This window comes from Carcharodon carcharias, chromosome 12 (genome assembly GCF_017639515.1).
Source record: "Carcharodon carcharias isolate sCarCar2 chromosome 12, sCarCar2.pri, whole genome shotgun sequence".
Classification (NCBI taxonomy): domain Eukaryota; kingdom Metazoa; phylum Chordata; class Chondrichthyes; order Lamniformes; family Lamnidae; genus Carcharodon; species Carcharodon carcharias.
Window position 1 is genome coordinate 115,853,433 of NC_054478.1, and position 15,562 is coordinate 115,868,994.

Genomic DNA, 15,562 nt, shown 5'->3' on the forward strand with positions numbered 1-15,562 from the left:
TAGGGCACAGAAGGAGGCCATTTGGCCCACTGGGCTGGATAGACTGGAATGAAAGGTTGGTGGGCAAAACTGTTTCTGAACAATGGGCTACCTTCAAAAAAGAAATGATTTGGGCAGAGTCAAGGTATATTCCCTCAAAAGGGAGAGGTAGGGAAAACAAATCCTGAGCTCTCTGGATGAAAAAGGCAATAGAAATTAAGATGAAGAAGAAAAAGTGTGCTTATGACAGGTGTAAGGTAGAAAATACAGTTGAGAACCATTTCCGAGGAGAGGTGAAGAAGCAAATAAGAGAAGCAAAGAGGGATTATAAGAAAAGACTGACAGCCAACATAAAGGAGAATCCCAAAGTCTTCTATCAGCACACAAATAGTAAGAGGGTGGTAAAAGGAGGACTATGGCTGATTAGTGACCCAAAAATGGGATTTACACACAGAGGCAAGGGGCATGGCAGAGGTGTTAAATAAAGAGTTTACACCAGTCTTCACCAAGGAAGCAGATGCTACCTAGGCCATGGTGACACAGGAGGAAATGTTATCACTAGAAGGGTTCAAAGTTGATAAGGAGGAAGTGTTGGGTAAGCTGTCGGCACTTAAAGTTGACAAGGCACCAGGACTAGATGAAATGCATCCAAGGACATTGAAGGAAGTGAGAGTGGAAATTGCAGGGGCACTGGCCATAATCTTTCAGTCTTCCCTAGACTCAAGGAAGATGCCAGAGGACTGGAGAATTGCAAACATTACACCTTGTTCAAAATATGTTGCAAGAATAGGCCTAGCAATTACAGACCAGTCAGTTTAACTTCAGTGATGGAGAAGCTTCTAGAAACAATTACTTGGGATAGAATTAGTAGTCACATGGAAAAATGTGGGTTGATTAGGAAGAGGCAGCATGGATTTCTAAAAAAATGTGTTTAACTAACTTGCTGGAGTTTTTCGATGAGGTAATAGAGAGGGTTGCTGAGGGTAATGCTGCTGATGCAGTGTACATTGACTTTCAAAAGGCATTTGATACAGAGCCACACAACAGACTTGTGAGAAAAGTTATTGCTCGTGGAATAAAAGAGGCATGAGCAACGTGGATACAAAATTGGCTGGGTAATAGGAAACAGAATAATGATCAATGGATATTTTTTGGGCTGGAGGAGGGTTTATAGTGGACTTCACCAGGGGTCGACACTGGGACCCTTGTTTTTCCTAATATGTATTAATGATCTAGATCATGGTGTGCTGGGAACAATTTCAAAGTGTGAGGGTGATACGAAACTTGGAAGCGTTGTAAACTGTGGGGAGGACAATGTAGAACAAGCTGGTGGAATGGGCAGATAGGTGGCAAATGAAGTTCAATGCAGAGAAGTGTGAGGTGATGCATTTTGGTAGGAAGAACATGGAAAGACAATATAAAATAAGGGGTACAATTCTAAAAGGAGTGCAGGAGCAGAGGGACCTGGGTGTGTATGTGCATAGATCATGGAAGATGGTCGGGCAGGTACAGAGAGCAGTTAGTAAAGCACACAATATCCTGGATTTTATTAATAGGGCCAAAGAGTACAAGAGCAAGGAGGTTATGCTGAGCTTATATAAGACACTAGATAGACCTCAGCTGGAATATTGTGTAGAGGTCTGGGCACCACACTGTAGGAAGGATGTGAATGTATTGGAGAGAGTGCAGAAGAGGATTACAAGAATGGTGCCAGGGATGAGAAACTTCAGTTATGAAGATAGATTGGAGAGGTTGGGACTGTTCTCCTTGGTGAGAAGAAGGAGATTTGATTGAGGTGTTCATGAGGGGGCTGGACAGAGTAGATAGGGAGAGATTGTTCCTGCTTGTAAAAGGATCAAGAGGGGGCACAGAATTAAAGTAATTTGCAAAAGAAGCAAATGTGGCATGAGATAAAACTTTTTCACACAGTGAGTGGTTCTAGTCTGGAATGCACTGCCTGGAACTGTGGAGGAGGCAGATTCAATCTATGCATTCAAGAGGGCATTAGATGATTATTTGAACAGAAGCAATGTGCAAAGGTATGGGGAAAAGATAGGAGAATGGCACTAAGTCATATGCTTATTTGGAGAGCCGGTGTAGACATGATAGGCAGAATCACCTCTTTCTACGCAGTAACAATTCTTTGATTCTTTGGCGTCTATGCCAGTTCTCCACGGAGAAATACAATCTGTCTCATTCCCCTGCTCTATCCCCGCAGCCCTGCAAGTTTATTTCTTTCAGGTGCCTATCCAAATTCCTTTTGAAATCATTGATTGCCTCCATTACCATCACCCTAGAATGCAGTGAGTTTCAAGTTATTACCACTTGCTGGATAAAAACATTCTTCCCCACCTTCCTGCTGCCTCTCCTGCCCATTACCACCATTGCCTTTTCCTTAAGAGTTAATTTTTCAGTAAAATGGAAAGATCAGGGATAGTTAAACCTGAGACATTGCAAGTTTGACGATATGAAAAGTGTCCCTCTGGTGCCTTAGGCAGTATCATTCTGACTGATTCATATTTGATATGAAAAATGCCAGTTCCAGACACCTGCCACCTTTGGACTAGTTATGGTTTCCTTTTCAAAAGGATGTGTATGTTTTTCTTAGATCTTTCCTTACTTAAAGCACATTTTCTTTGTGATTAGTGGATTTTGTTTGATGCTGGTCTTCTCTGAATGCTAGAGAAACACAGGGGAAATATCATTTATTAAAGTCCCATTTGTTGTAGAATGTAGAAAAGTTTCTAAAATCTGATTACATTGGTTTATCAGGTGTAATTTAATTTCCAGGGATGTTATCTGACCTGATGTGTATTGCTTTTTCAGTTCTACCAAAGGAAATGAGTGAGAGAGACATTGTGTTCCTTATTGATGGATCAGACAATGTTGGAAACACAAATTTACCTTTTGTCCGTGATTTTATGACAAGAATCATTCAGAATCTGGCCATTGGAAGTGACAAGGTGCGTGTAGGCCTGGCACAGTACAGTGATGACACAGAAGCTGAGTTCTATCTAAATACTTATTCATCAGAAGCTGAACTTCTGTCTCATATCAGAAGTCTCGGGCTGAGAGGGGGGACAACAGTCAACACTGGTTCAGCATTGGACTTTGCCATTAAATACTATTTTACTAGTTCTGCAGGAAGCCGAATAAAAGAAAATGTTCCTCAGTTCTTGGTGCTCGTTACTGGTGGAAGGTCCAGCGATGATGTGGAAGCACCAGCAGATGCATTGAAGCGAGCTGCAATAATGACCTTTGCTGTTGCAATCAAGCATCCAGACCCAGCACAGCTAGAAGAGATTGCAATTGACCCAAGTTTGATCTTCAATGTAAAGGAATTCCACTCTCTGTCAGATATACAGAATCAGATGATGGTACCATTGACAACACTGACTGTTCCAACAGTAATTATTGAAGAACCAACAATAAAACCTGAAGAGGAACCTGTTCCTCCTACAGAAGGTACCTGAATTTAGTTTGTTTTTTCAACTATCACTAATACTCGTCACGTTAGCACATTTGTAAACAATGTTTGCACACCTGTAGAATTATTCTCGTCCCTATGAAAAATTTCACACATGACTGGAGGTGCACAGATTTGGCCCTGACTCTGGGACACCCCAGATGCTCCCTGTCATATTGGATTTTAGAATCCACATTCCTGTGCTGCTATACTCCAGGACCCTTCACAATAGCTCACAGGTCCTCTTTGACAACCTATCTGAGGATATGGGGACACATTTTATATTGTGGTGTCCCTGGTATGGATCTTCAAAAAGAACTGCATCAGTCTGTATGTCAGACACAACTGATTGGTAATTTGTGAAACGGATATTCTCAATTTTGCGTCAGCTATGCGTCCAATATTCCACTCAATGTTCCTGTTGCATACAGGTCAACATGGGGAGCACTATTTGCAAGTTATCACCATGTGTGCTAACTTTCTGCTTCTTGCTGCTCCTTAATGCTAGGCAAGTTTGCAAGTTAGGCAGTTCACCACCACCTTCTCAACGGCAATTAGGGATGGGCAATAAATGCTAGCCTAGCCAGCGACGCTCACATCCTGTGAATGAATAGAAAAAAAGCACATTGTAATCAGCCCCTCTCCCTAATCCTGTCAGAAACATTCAGGTCAGTCAGCGAGTGGCAGCCAGAGGAAGACACAACTGCTCTGACAGCCTAAACCCCAGCCTGAGGCCAAGCTGTTGTGCGACCATTTTGAAATGGTTTTGAGAAGAAGAAGAAAAATACCAGGACTGAGAAATGAGCAGAGAAAGGGCAGGACCAAGTGCTGCCTGGGCCGACTGCTCGTGTGGGGTGTAGTCTCGGAGAAGGAGGAGCTTGTGACCCCATTTGTTGTTAGGGAACCACTGCTGTCAAGTGCAGAGTGGAAAGATGAAATGCTGTTCCTTGAGTTTGCATTGGGCTTCATTAGAACTCTAGAGCAGGTCAAGGACAGAAAGATCAGAGGAGAATCTGGGAAGAGTGTCCTCTGCAGTCGCTATCGTCGGGAAGCAGTCTGGGAAGAGTGTCTTCTGCAGTCACTATCACCGTGAAGCAGTCTGGGAAGAGTGTCCTCTGCAGTCACCGTCGCTGTGAAGCAGTCTGGGAAGAGTGTCCTCTGCAGTCACCATCGTCGTGAAGCAGTTTGGGAAGAGTGTCCTCTGCAGTCACTGTCACCGAGTGAAAAAAAACAAAGAGTGATGTCACAGGAAAACAGTAAGTTCATTGGTTGGTAAGTAACTGCTAGTTTGAACTACCTATTCCAAATTGATTTCAGATTAAAAGTGACTACTGGGGCCCAGGATCAGAGGCCTAACACTTCAGCTTCAACTCAGCAGAGAGAGCAAGTTCCAGTTGATTTTAAAAAGTATATTTTGAGTCTCTATTCTAACTTGCTTTCAGATTAAAGGTAAATAGGAGAAATGCTTTACAGATTGATAAACTAAAGATCAGTAGGAAATTCAAAAACAAATTGAAAAACTAATTAAATAAAATAGAAATGCAGGGCCAGGCGATGCGTTGTAGCTGCATGATGTGGGAGTTGGTGGACCCCATTGTCGGGACACTGCAACACATCAGGGAGGGGGAGAGTTACCTGGATGCTATGTTTCAGGAGACAGTCATGCCTTTTAGATTAACTACCTTAAATTTGGCCAGTGGTCAGGGACATGAAGGTGTGACTATGAGTGAGGCAGGTAGAGGGATCCAGGAAGTAGCACTGCAGGAGCCTCAGCCCTTGCCCTTAACCAACAGGTTTGAGATTCATGCTCCCTGTATGGATGAGAGCGGGGACTGTAGAGAGGATGAGCAAACTGACCATAGCACCATGGTACAGGGAGCCATTCAAGTGGGGGGAGTACAGTTAGGGGAATAGATACTGTTCTCTGTAGTCAGGATTGAGAGTCCCAAAGGCTGTGTTGCCTACCTGGTGCCAGGGTTAAGGATATCTCATCTGGGCTGCAGAGGAGCTTGAAGTGGGAGGGGAAAGATCCAGTTGTCATGATCCACATAGGTACCAACGATATAGGCAGAACAAGGAAAGAGGTTCTGCTGAGGGAATATGAGCAGCTAGGGGCTAATTTAAAAAGCAGAATTAAAAAGGTAATAATCTCCGGATTATTACCCGAGCCACGAGCTAATTGGCACAGGATCAATAAGATTAAAGAGGTAAAAGCGTGGCTCAAAGATTGGTGTGGGAGAAATGAGTTTGAATTCATGGAACATTGGCACCAGTACTGGGGAAAGAGGGAGCTATTCCGTTCGGACAGGCTCCACTTGAATCGTGCTGGGACCAGTGTCCTGGTGAATTGCAGAACTAGGGTTGTAGATAGGGTTTTGAACTAAATAGTATGGAGGAGGATTCAGTGCATGGAAATATAAAAATTCAAAGTTTAAGGAGAGAGTAAGAGTGCAGGTTAGTGACGAAGCTGATTGTTACAAAAAGTGAAAGGAAGGGACAGAGTGTGTGAATGCCATATTGCACCAAAGAATCATATGAGAGTAGGGAAAAGTGACAATAGGGCTAACTTAAAGACTTTGTATCCAAATGTGTGTAGCATTCGGAATAAAACTAATGATTTAACAGCGCAAATAGAGATAAATAGGTATGATTTGGTGGCAATTACTGAGACATGGTTATAGGGAGAGCAGGTTTGGGAGCTGAATATCCAAAGGTACTCAGTGTTTCGGAAGGATATGCAGGAAGGAAAAGGAGGTGGTGTAGCTTTGTTAGTAAAGGAAGAGATCAGTGCTATAGTGAGGAATGATATAGGCACTGGAGAGCAAGACGTAGAGTCAATCTGGGTAGAAATAAGAAATAGCAAGGGAAAGAAGTCCCTGATGGGAGTAATAGATAGGTCCCCAAACAGTAGTTCAGCAGTAGGGTACAGTATAAACCAGGAAATACTGGGAGCATGTAAGAAAGGCACTAATCATGGGTGATTTTAATATGCATATAGATTGGACTAATCAAATTGGCAAGGGTAGCCTTGACTTCATAGAATCTATTAGAGATTGTTTCTTGGAGCAATATGTTGTGGAACCAACCAGGAAGCAGACTATTCTGGATTTGTGTAATGAGATGGGATTCATTAATGATCTCATAGTAATGGATCCTCTGGGGAAGAGTGATCATAGCATGCTAGGATTTCAAGTTCAGTTTGAGAGCAAGAAACTTGAGTCCCACACTAGTGTTCTGGAGTTAAACAAAGGCATGAGGGCAGATTTGGCCCTAGTGGACTGGGCAGGAAGACTACAAGGTAGGACAATTAACAGTGGCAGATATTTAAGGAGATATTCAATTCCTCCCAACTAAAATATATTCCAAAGAGGAAGAAAGATGGTAAGAGGCGGGAAAAGCATCCATGGCTAAGCAAGGACATTAAAGATAACATAAAGGCAAAAACTAAGGCATACCAAATTGCAAAGGTCAGTGGCAGGCTGGAAGATTGGGAAACTTTTAAAGATCAACAAAAGGTTTCTAAAAAAATAATAAAAAGAGCAAAGGTAAATTATGAAAGAAAACTAGCACAAAATGTAAAAACTGATAGCTAAAGCTTCTACAAGTATATAAAAGGAAAGAGAGTAGCTAAATTGAATGTTGGTCCCCTGGAGGCTGAATCTGGGGAGTTAATAGTGGGGAACGCAGAAATAGCAGAGATGTTTAATCAATATTTTGCCTCAGTTTTCACTGTGGAGGACACTAGTACCACTTCAATAGCAACAGGTAGTGCAGAGTGTATAGAGAAGGAGGAACTTAGAACAATCACCATCATAGAGAAAAAGTACTGAGCAAACTATTGGGATTAAAGGGTGACAAGTCCCCAGGACCTGATGGCCTAAATAAGAAATTTACAAATGGAGATGGACAGGTTAGGTGAATGGGCCAAAATTTGGCAGATGGAGTTTAACGTGGATATGTGAGAGGTTATCCATTTAGGTCAGAAGAATAAAAAGGTGACTTATTATTTAAATGGAGAGAAACTTCAGAATGCTTCAGTGCAGAGTGATCTGGGTGTCCTCGTGCATGAATCGCTGAAAGCTAGTATGCAGGTACAGCAGGTAATAAGGAAGGCAAATAGAATTTTGGCATTTATTGCTGAAGGAATAGAGTATAAAAATAGGGAAGTGTTGTTGCAACTGTACAAGGCATTAGTGAGACCACCCCTGGAGTACTGTGCACAGATTTGGTCCCTTTACTTGAGGAAGGATGTAGTTGCATTGGAGGTTGTTCAGAGGAGCTTCACTAGATTGATTCCAGAGATGCGGGGCTTGTCTTATGAGGAGAGATTGAGTAGTTTAGGCCTATACTTGCTGGAGTTTAGAAGGATGAGAGGAGATCTAATTGAGGTATATAAGATGCTAAAGGGGATAGACAAAGTAGATGTGGAGTGGATGTTTCCCCTTGTGGGGCATTCTAGAATGAGAGGCCATAGTTTTAGGCTAAGGGATGGTAGATTTAAATCAGAGATGAGGAGGAATTACTTTTCTCAAAGAGTCTATAGAATTCACTACCTCAGAGTGCAGTGGACGGTGAATAAATTTAAGAAGGAGGTAGATAGATTTTTAATTAGTAATGGGTTGAAAGGTTAAAGGGAGAGGGCGGGAAATTGGAATTGAGGCCGAAATGAGATCAGCCATGATCATATTGAATGGCGGGGCAGGCTCGAGGAGCTGAGTTGCCTACTCCTGCTCCTAGTTCTTATGTTCTTATTCCTATGTGGCAGTACATTGTGTGCCTCAGAGGATCTCTGTGTTGCATGTTGCTATATGGAATGATGGCTGACAGCTGAAAGTTGCATGACACTCAGGTTACTGGACCTCAAAAGGTCATTGAACTTTTTGCTGCACTGGATCCATATCCACACCTAGCATATTCCAGCTGCTCACCTTCTTTGCAACCTCTTGCCAAGCCTCGTTTGTGCAGTTGGCAGGCTTCTCCCTGCCATTGCCTGGAAAAAGATGCTGTCTCCATACCCTCACTGTTTTCATTAATATCACCTCCAGAGAAACATCTGTGAAGCAGAAGACAGCGCTTCCCTATTTCTTATTTATTCTTCACCTCTTGTGTCTCACGCTGAGCATACAATGCCACATAATGCTGCTGATTTCCCTTTGAATACAGGTCCTTCATTCATGCTACTGATGCTTCACTCTGCCCGCTCTCCCTAATTGGCCAGTAATCCTGGAGGTGAGCTCTTAATTGTTTGGCTCATGGAGGGAGCCACCAGGCTGCCTGTTAATCAGCAGCTCAGATTCCCAGCCTGGAAATGGCCTTGCTGTTATGCCAGAGACTAAGGTGGTAAGATTCCAGCTCTGTTTCTCTTTCCAAACTCGCTAAGCATTTCCAGCGTTTTCTATTTTAATTTGTAATCTTCTCTACATTGGGGATACCAAACACAGGTTGTGTGACAACTTGGCAGAATATGTCTTTTCAGTCCCCCAGTTCCACTCTGACCTCTCTGTCCGCAGCCTCCTACACTGTTTCAATGAAGCTCAACATTAGCATGAGGAACAGTATTTTTTTATCTTGATTAAAGGCTCTACAGCTTTCCAGACTCATATGAGGAGAGATTGAGTTAGTTACGATTATATTCGCTGGAGTTCAGAAGAATGAGGGGGATCTCATAGAAACCAAAAAATTCTAACAGGACGAGGCAGGGTAGATGCAAGAAGGATGTTCCCGATGGTGGGGAGTCCAGAACCAGGGGTCACAGTCTGAGGATACAGCGTGGACCATTTAGGACTGAGATGAGGAGAAATTTCTTCACCCAGAGAATGGTGAGCCTATGGAATTCACTACCACAGAAAGTAGTTGAGGCTTTTCAAGAAGGAGAAAAATATAGTTCTTGGGGCGAAAGGGATCAAAGGATATGGGGAGAAAGAGGAAGCAGGCGACTGAGTTCGATAATCAGCTATGATCATAATGAATGGCAGAGCAGGCTCGAAGGGCTGATTGGCCTACTCCTGCTCCTATTTTCTATGTTTCTACGAATGAGAAGGATGGGGCACAAGGTAGCGGGAAGGTGAAAATATAGATGTCATTAAAGGGTTAAGGCAGTGGGGAAAGTAAATAATGGGGAGGAAATAAGAAATAGGAAAAGCCCATAATCCTCACTAAAAATGCAGCATGCTGCTGTTGGAAATGTCAGTACTGTTCAAGTCCAGTGAAGGCATGTTCTATTTATAATTTTAAACATCGACTGTTTTGTATGGAAGCTTCTGGAGCTGTCTTTTATTTTTTAATAAATGGATACTCACAAGATGGATATGATAGCTGTAAAGGACCAGACTCTTGGAATTTCAACACAGATTTTCTGAAATTTCCAGAAGGTTATTCATTGCATAATGCTGGGTTGGGGCCTTCCCTGACTTATCAAGACAAATACCACCAGAGGAATTCACACGGGCTATTGTTTGGGTATTTACCCAAAACACAAATCCAGATTCCAGAGGCTGAATAATATGCTTCTTCCCCATTCCTGCTGATGTATTATTGGCATGCTACCCAACATCACGATGTCAGTTTCGAATAATACAGCAAGTGGGTGGGGTTAAAATTGGGTGCTCGCCTGCGTTATTCAAACTTTATTTAAGTAGGTATTTAAGGTCATTACCGACCCAATTGACTGGAATACATTGTGTCTGCGATAATACACTTGTGTTTGACGCCATGGACAGAATTTTTCAGTCAGCATGCGGGGCCGGGCCGACACACAGGTGTGTGTCCCGACGTGATCGCGCAGTCCTGTGATATTTCATACAGCGGCTGAGCGCTGGAGTCGGCTGCGTGCCTGCCAAAATGTCAACGGCCTCTTAAGACCATTAAGAAATTAATTGAGGTACTTGTTAATGCTGCCCGTCCAACCTTACGGTTGGTGGGCAGGCAAAAAGGCCAATTGGCCTTTGCTTTTTTTTAGAAAACCTCATCCACGAGCGGGGTGAGGTTGCCTAAAGCTTCTATTCAATAAATACATTTTTTTTCATAAATATAAAAACATGTCCCATCTCATGTGACACAGTCACATGAGGGGACATGTTTAAATAAATTTATAAACCTTTTATTTAATAATTTCGGAAGCCCTTCAATCTCCCATAGGCAGCTCCATGAGAGAGCGCTGGCCTCAACTCTCCCTCCTCTCCCTGCCTGCACAGATAGCATTGAGCGCTACCGGTTGCATCTTATGCTGGGCGGGCCTTAATTGGCCCACCTGCGTAAAATGGTGGCGCACAGCCGACCACGGGTGGCAATCGGCTACGCTCCCGCCCCCACCCGCTCCCACTGAGCCCGTCCGTCATATGAAAATTTCTGCCCCATGTGGGAGTCCCGTTATTTTATGAGGCAACTTGTTAGAGTGGGTTTGAAAGGTTCAGCTGAGCTCTGAGTCTTATTTTATCAGTTCAGAGTTCTGTTATCATTGGGAGTGCTTCATTCAAGAAACAGAGCTTCCACTTAAAACACATATTAATTAGAGGCCTTTTATCCTCCTGCTGAGTGCTCTGAGTGTTTAGTCCTTATCCATCACCCCAGGTTTTAAAGCAGTTGAGAAAAATGAGAATTGCGGTGTTGGTGGGAGACATAACCTCCAGTGAGGCGGATGAGGAGAAGGAGGAGGAGAATGAGAGGAAGAAGAGCAGATCAGGAAGCCAAGGATGTACTAACGGTGCATGAAGAGACCAGAGCTACGCCGGACACAGAGGGTAATGAAGCTGTCATACATCCTCAGCGGAACATAGAAGGGCTTATGCAGCCCCTCAAGTATACAGGCAAACAGAGATTGAGATACCTGCAGATGTCAGAGACACAATGCATGAGAATGCTCAGGCTTTCAAGAGCCACAGTCACATCACTCTGTGACATGCTCACAGGGGAAATCTCCAACTGCGTTTTGTGGGGGGCACCTGTCCTAAATGGGTGACCTCTTAGTTTTAAAAAGTGACCCCTAATATGAGATTCTCCCAGAAGAGGAAACATCCTCACCACAACCACCCTGTTAAGACCCCTTAGGATCATATATGTTTCAATCAAGTCACCTCTTACTCTTCTAAACTCCAGCGGGTACAAGTCTAGCCTGTACAACCTTTCCTGCTCATTCCAGGTATTAGTTTAGTAAACCTTCTCTGAACTGCTTCAAACTCATTTACATCATTCCTTAAAAAAGGAAACCAATACTGTACACAGTACTCCAGATGTGGTCTCACCAATGCCCTGTATAACCGAAGCATAACCTCTCTACTTTGTATTCAGTTGCCCTCACAATAAACAATATTAGCTTATCTAAGACCCTGAACAAAGGAAGCTACCTGGCAGTATCGGAGAAACTCATACATCGTTATCCCTGAAGAGCCACTAACAATCCCCTATAGGCTGCCCAGACTAAATTCAAAGAGAGCGATACGAAGGTCATCTGCATTTCATAGCCAAGCTGGCCAACAGGAGTCTGCTGGTCTGCTAAGACAAAGGGGCCTGCAACCTTCCTTTCAATTCTTAATGTTTGAGCCATTTAACAACCTCAGGGACCCAGACAAGGGATATATGTTCTTTTGGCAAAAACAGTATGGAGAGGTGCAAGTCAGGTGACATAGCCCCTGGCTCATGGAGCCAGTAATATTGCCTTGTTGAATTGCAAAGTCTCAGTCTGGTTTTTTACCATCTGACTAGCAGCTTTGCAGACAAGGAGCTCTGGCCCTGGTTGAATACTTGGCCCCCATCTACACTGCTTCTGCTGGAAATTCTGTAATGTCACCTACAAGACTGATTCATCTCTGCATGCCTATCTCATTGTGTGAAGTCAACACCGCCGGAAAAGGAAATTATCCAGCATCGGTTTCAAGCCACCGACCTCCCTGGAAGTATCTCACTGGACTTTGATTCTGGATTCTGGAACCCACATGAAACAATATTTATTTTCCCTGTTGTCTCTGCACTGTAAATCTTTCTTTTCTCTATCCCTCTTTTATTGTATGAATGCAAAGGAGGCAACAGTGCTCCCGTGTTTTTGAGTGTGTGCAAATAAACTAACCCTTTGAATTCAGCCTATCTCGAGTTTGATGTGAGATTATTAATAGAAAATTGGATCACATCAAAACCAAGGTGTTGGGTAATACACCACTGCAGAGACCACAGGGAAAATAAATATTGTTTCATGTGGGTTCCAGAATCCAGAATCAAAGTCCAGTGAGATACTTCCAGGGAGGTCGGTGGCTTGAAACCGATGCTGGATAATTTCCTTTTCCGGCGGTGTTGACTTCACACAATGAGATAGGCATGCAGAGATGAATCAGTCTTGTAGGTGACATTACAGAATTTCCAGCAGAAGCAGTGTAGATGGGGGCCAAGTATTCAGCCAGGGCCAGAGCTCCTTGTCTGCAAAGCTGCTAGTCAGATGGTAATGCAAATCAAAAACACCTTTCTCTTTATGGACAGATGGTGAGAGGAGAAATTAGTGCTGTTTAAATTAAACCCCTCCCTGTCTGTAACAGAAATCGGGGGCTCATCCGGGATCACCCATTTGAATTTGATCAGAGGCCCACATAAGACACGAGCCAAATCTGATATAAAAGAGTCAATTGGAGGCCAAAAAGAAAAACCTGGTGGCTGGAACGACTTTTAAAACATAGTAACTTACTACAGCAAATTCCTTTTCTAAGGAATTAATAAAATGGCATCATTTGACACCCAGATGTCAGTCAAGCATGGATATTTGAATGGTGAAACATTAGCGTCCCTTAGCACAGAGAAGCTGAAACCTGTGGATAGGGAGGTACAGTTAAAATTGTCCAGTAAAGTGAAGAGAAGTGAACTGATCCAGAACATTTGGATCTCACATTACTAATAGAGCAGTTAGATGTAGAGCTCAACCATGACTCCGAATCCTCTCCTCTAGTCAAAGTTGAGCTGGAAAAGCTCAGAATGTAGCTAGAATTTAAGGAGAGGGAAAAAGAAAGGGAAAGGGAAGCAAATGAGAGGGAAAGAGAAAGAGAAAAGGAGAGAAGATTTCCAGCTCCAAAAATTGGAAATGGAGCTAGCTGCTCAAAGGGAGAGAGGGACCAGACAGCTAGAAGCTGGGAGGAAAAACCTCTCTCTTCTCGGGAGCACCTCCTATCTTCCCAATCCAGAACCACTTGCTGAGGCCCTCAAGTATGCTAGATTTATTCCCAAATTCAAAGAAAGTGATGTGGAGTCATTTTTGCCACTTTTGAGAAAGTAGTAGGACAGCTAAAATGGCCATCAGATATCTAGACATTTCTAATTCAAGGACAGCTGTCAGGGAGAGACCATGAGGTCTTTTCCATGCTGACTTCTGATGTGTCCATGAATTAGGAGCAGGCCAAGGCTGCCATCTTGGAGGCATATCGGCAGTAATATTGGGACGCTCATAAGAAGCCCACACAAACCCACATCAAGTGTGAATGGCTAAAGCAAATTGTGTTTGACCGATGGGTAAGGTCCCCAAGAATCCCACGCTCCTATGAATTGGCATTGTTGGAGGAATTCAACAGTTGCTTACCCTTCAACCTGCAGATGCACTTGGAGCAGAAAATCTTCATAGCCCAAAATTCTGCCATATCAGAAGACAGATATGATCTCACCCTAGGCAACTCTGGAAACTCACCAGACCCTTTCCAAACCATTCCCATGAATATTGGAAAGATAAGCAGGGCGACCTAGATAGGAATGTCCATCACCCAGAAGAGAAGGCACAAAGGAGGGTGCGAGAAGCCGATTTGCAGCCTGAAAAGAGAACGCCCGGAGACCAATGTGTCCTCATTGCAATAAAATCAGCCTTTCTAGCCTTAAATGCTGGAGATTATAAGGGAAGCCTGTTGATCCAATAGGGTTCCATATGAGTAAGTCCCCCAAAAGACGCCCCAAAGGACGCAGCAGAGGAAGCAGAGATTCTCACGAAAGAAATTTACCCTTTGGAGGGCACGGCACGGTGTGTGTCCGAGCTGTATGAATGCCCAGAGAGCTTCTGGAGTTTTGTCCTTTCAGGAACAGTGTCCCCATACCTGTCCCAGAATGTGAGCTAGTCCATTGCACTGCTCCTGGGCTCCTGGACACAGGGGCCACTCAGCCCTTAATGTTGGAGGGAAACCTAAGCTTACCCCATTGAACAACCCCCACCCCCTCCCTGTTGCAGGTCGTGGCCAATGACCTTAAAGGCCAAACATTCTGCCCTCCAACACTGATTGGGTGGGATGAAGGCCCAGCTTTCACAGTGAATTGCTCCAATTAGCACTTTATTTGCATGGTTCAACCATCAGAAGGCCACTGACTTCCGGGTCCGGAAAATGCCCCTCATGCCAGAGTGTTTTATTCAGTCCCATGTCTCCAATTTGGAACCCTAACAGTAAGGGCTGGGCAGAAACCAATCCATCCAGTGTAAGTGTGAAGAACTCATCCATTAGCTCCATTGTATAGCAACAGCTTTCAGCTAAGCCATTCCAGACAGACATACCAGTATTGTTCATGTGACTGAAATCAACTGGAAATAATGAGTTTTTATCTGAAGGCTCTGAAAGACCTCAGCAGTTGTAGAAAACATGGCAGGACACAGCAGCTGCAGAAAAGGGCAGTGCCATCTTTGCCTTTAAGCACAGGAGGCTGTAAAATCCTAAAAGCCTCCCAGCCTGATTCCTTTCTCTCAAAAGTCTACCAGGACAGAATTTGATCTCCTGGTAAGGCAGCCACAAATAACTGGCATCAGTCTCTCCTGAAAATCCATCTCCTTGAGGGAATCCTGCAATAATCTTGATATCTGAACCCAGGTATTATAACCTACCTCAACTAGAACTCAAGGGTGGAAACAAACCTTTCCTTTACTGGGCCCGCAAGGACAGTTCCCCTACACTGAGCCAGACACATAGGGCAGAATTTTGCCCTCATTGGGTGGGCTTGGCGGGGGCGGGCGGGAGCAGTCAGGAAGCCAACCACCATCCGCAATCGGGGCCAGACTGCGATTTCATGCTGGCGAGCCAATTAAGGCCTACCCAGCATGAAACGTGTGCTGCAGTGCTCTGTGCTGCCTGTGTGTGTATTGGGTGGGGTGGGGGGGTCGGAGGGCGAACGAGCAAG

The 15,562-nt window shown here is 43.9% G+C and overlaps 1 protein-coding gene across 8 annotated transcripts in view; it reads left to right on the plus strand.

Moving 5' to 3' along the window:
- Nucleotides 1-15,562, plus strand: part of LOC121284611 (collagen alpha-3(VI) chain-like) — a 244,605-nt gene that overhangs the window by 99,295 nt on the left and 129,748 nt on the right. For 7 of the 8 annotated variants that reach the window (XM_041200115.1, XM_041200113.1, XM_041200119.1 and 4 more), the window contains one exon: nucleotides 2,806-3,444. The exons of the other annotated variant lie outside the window; for it this stretch is intronic. In XM_041200115.1, coding sequence (XP_041056049.1) covers nucleotides 2,806-3,444 — 639 coding nt within the window. The remainder of the gene's footprint in view (nucleotides 1-2,805; nucleotides 3,445-15,562) is intronic. 8 annotated transcript variants of the gene reach the window in all.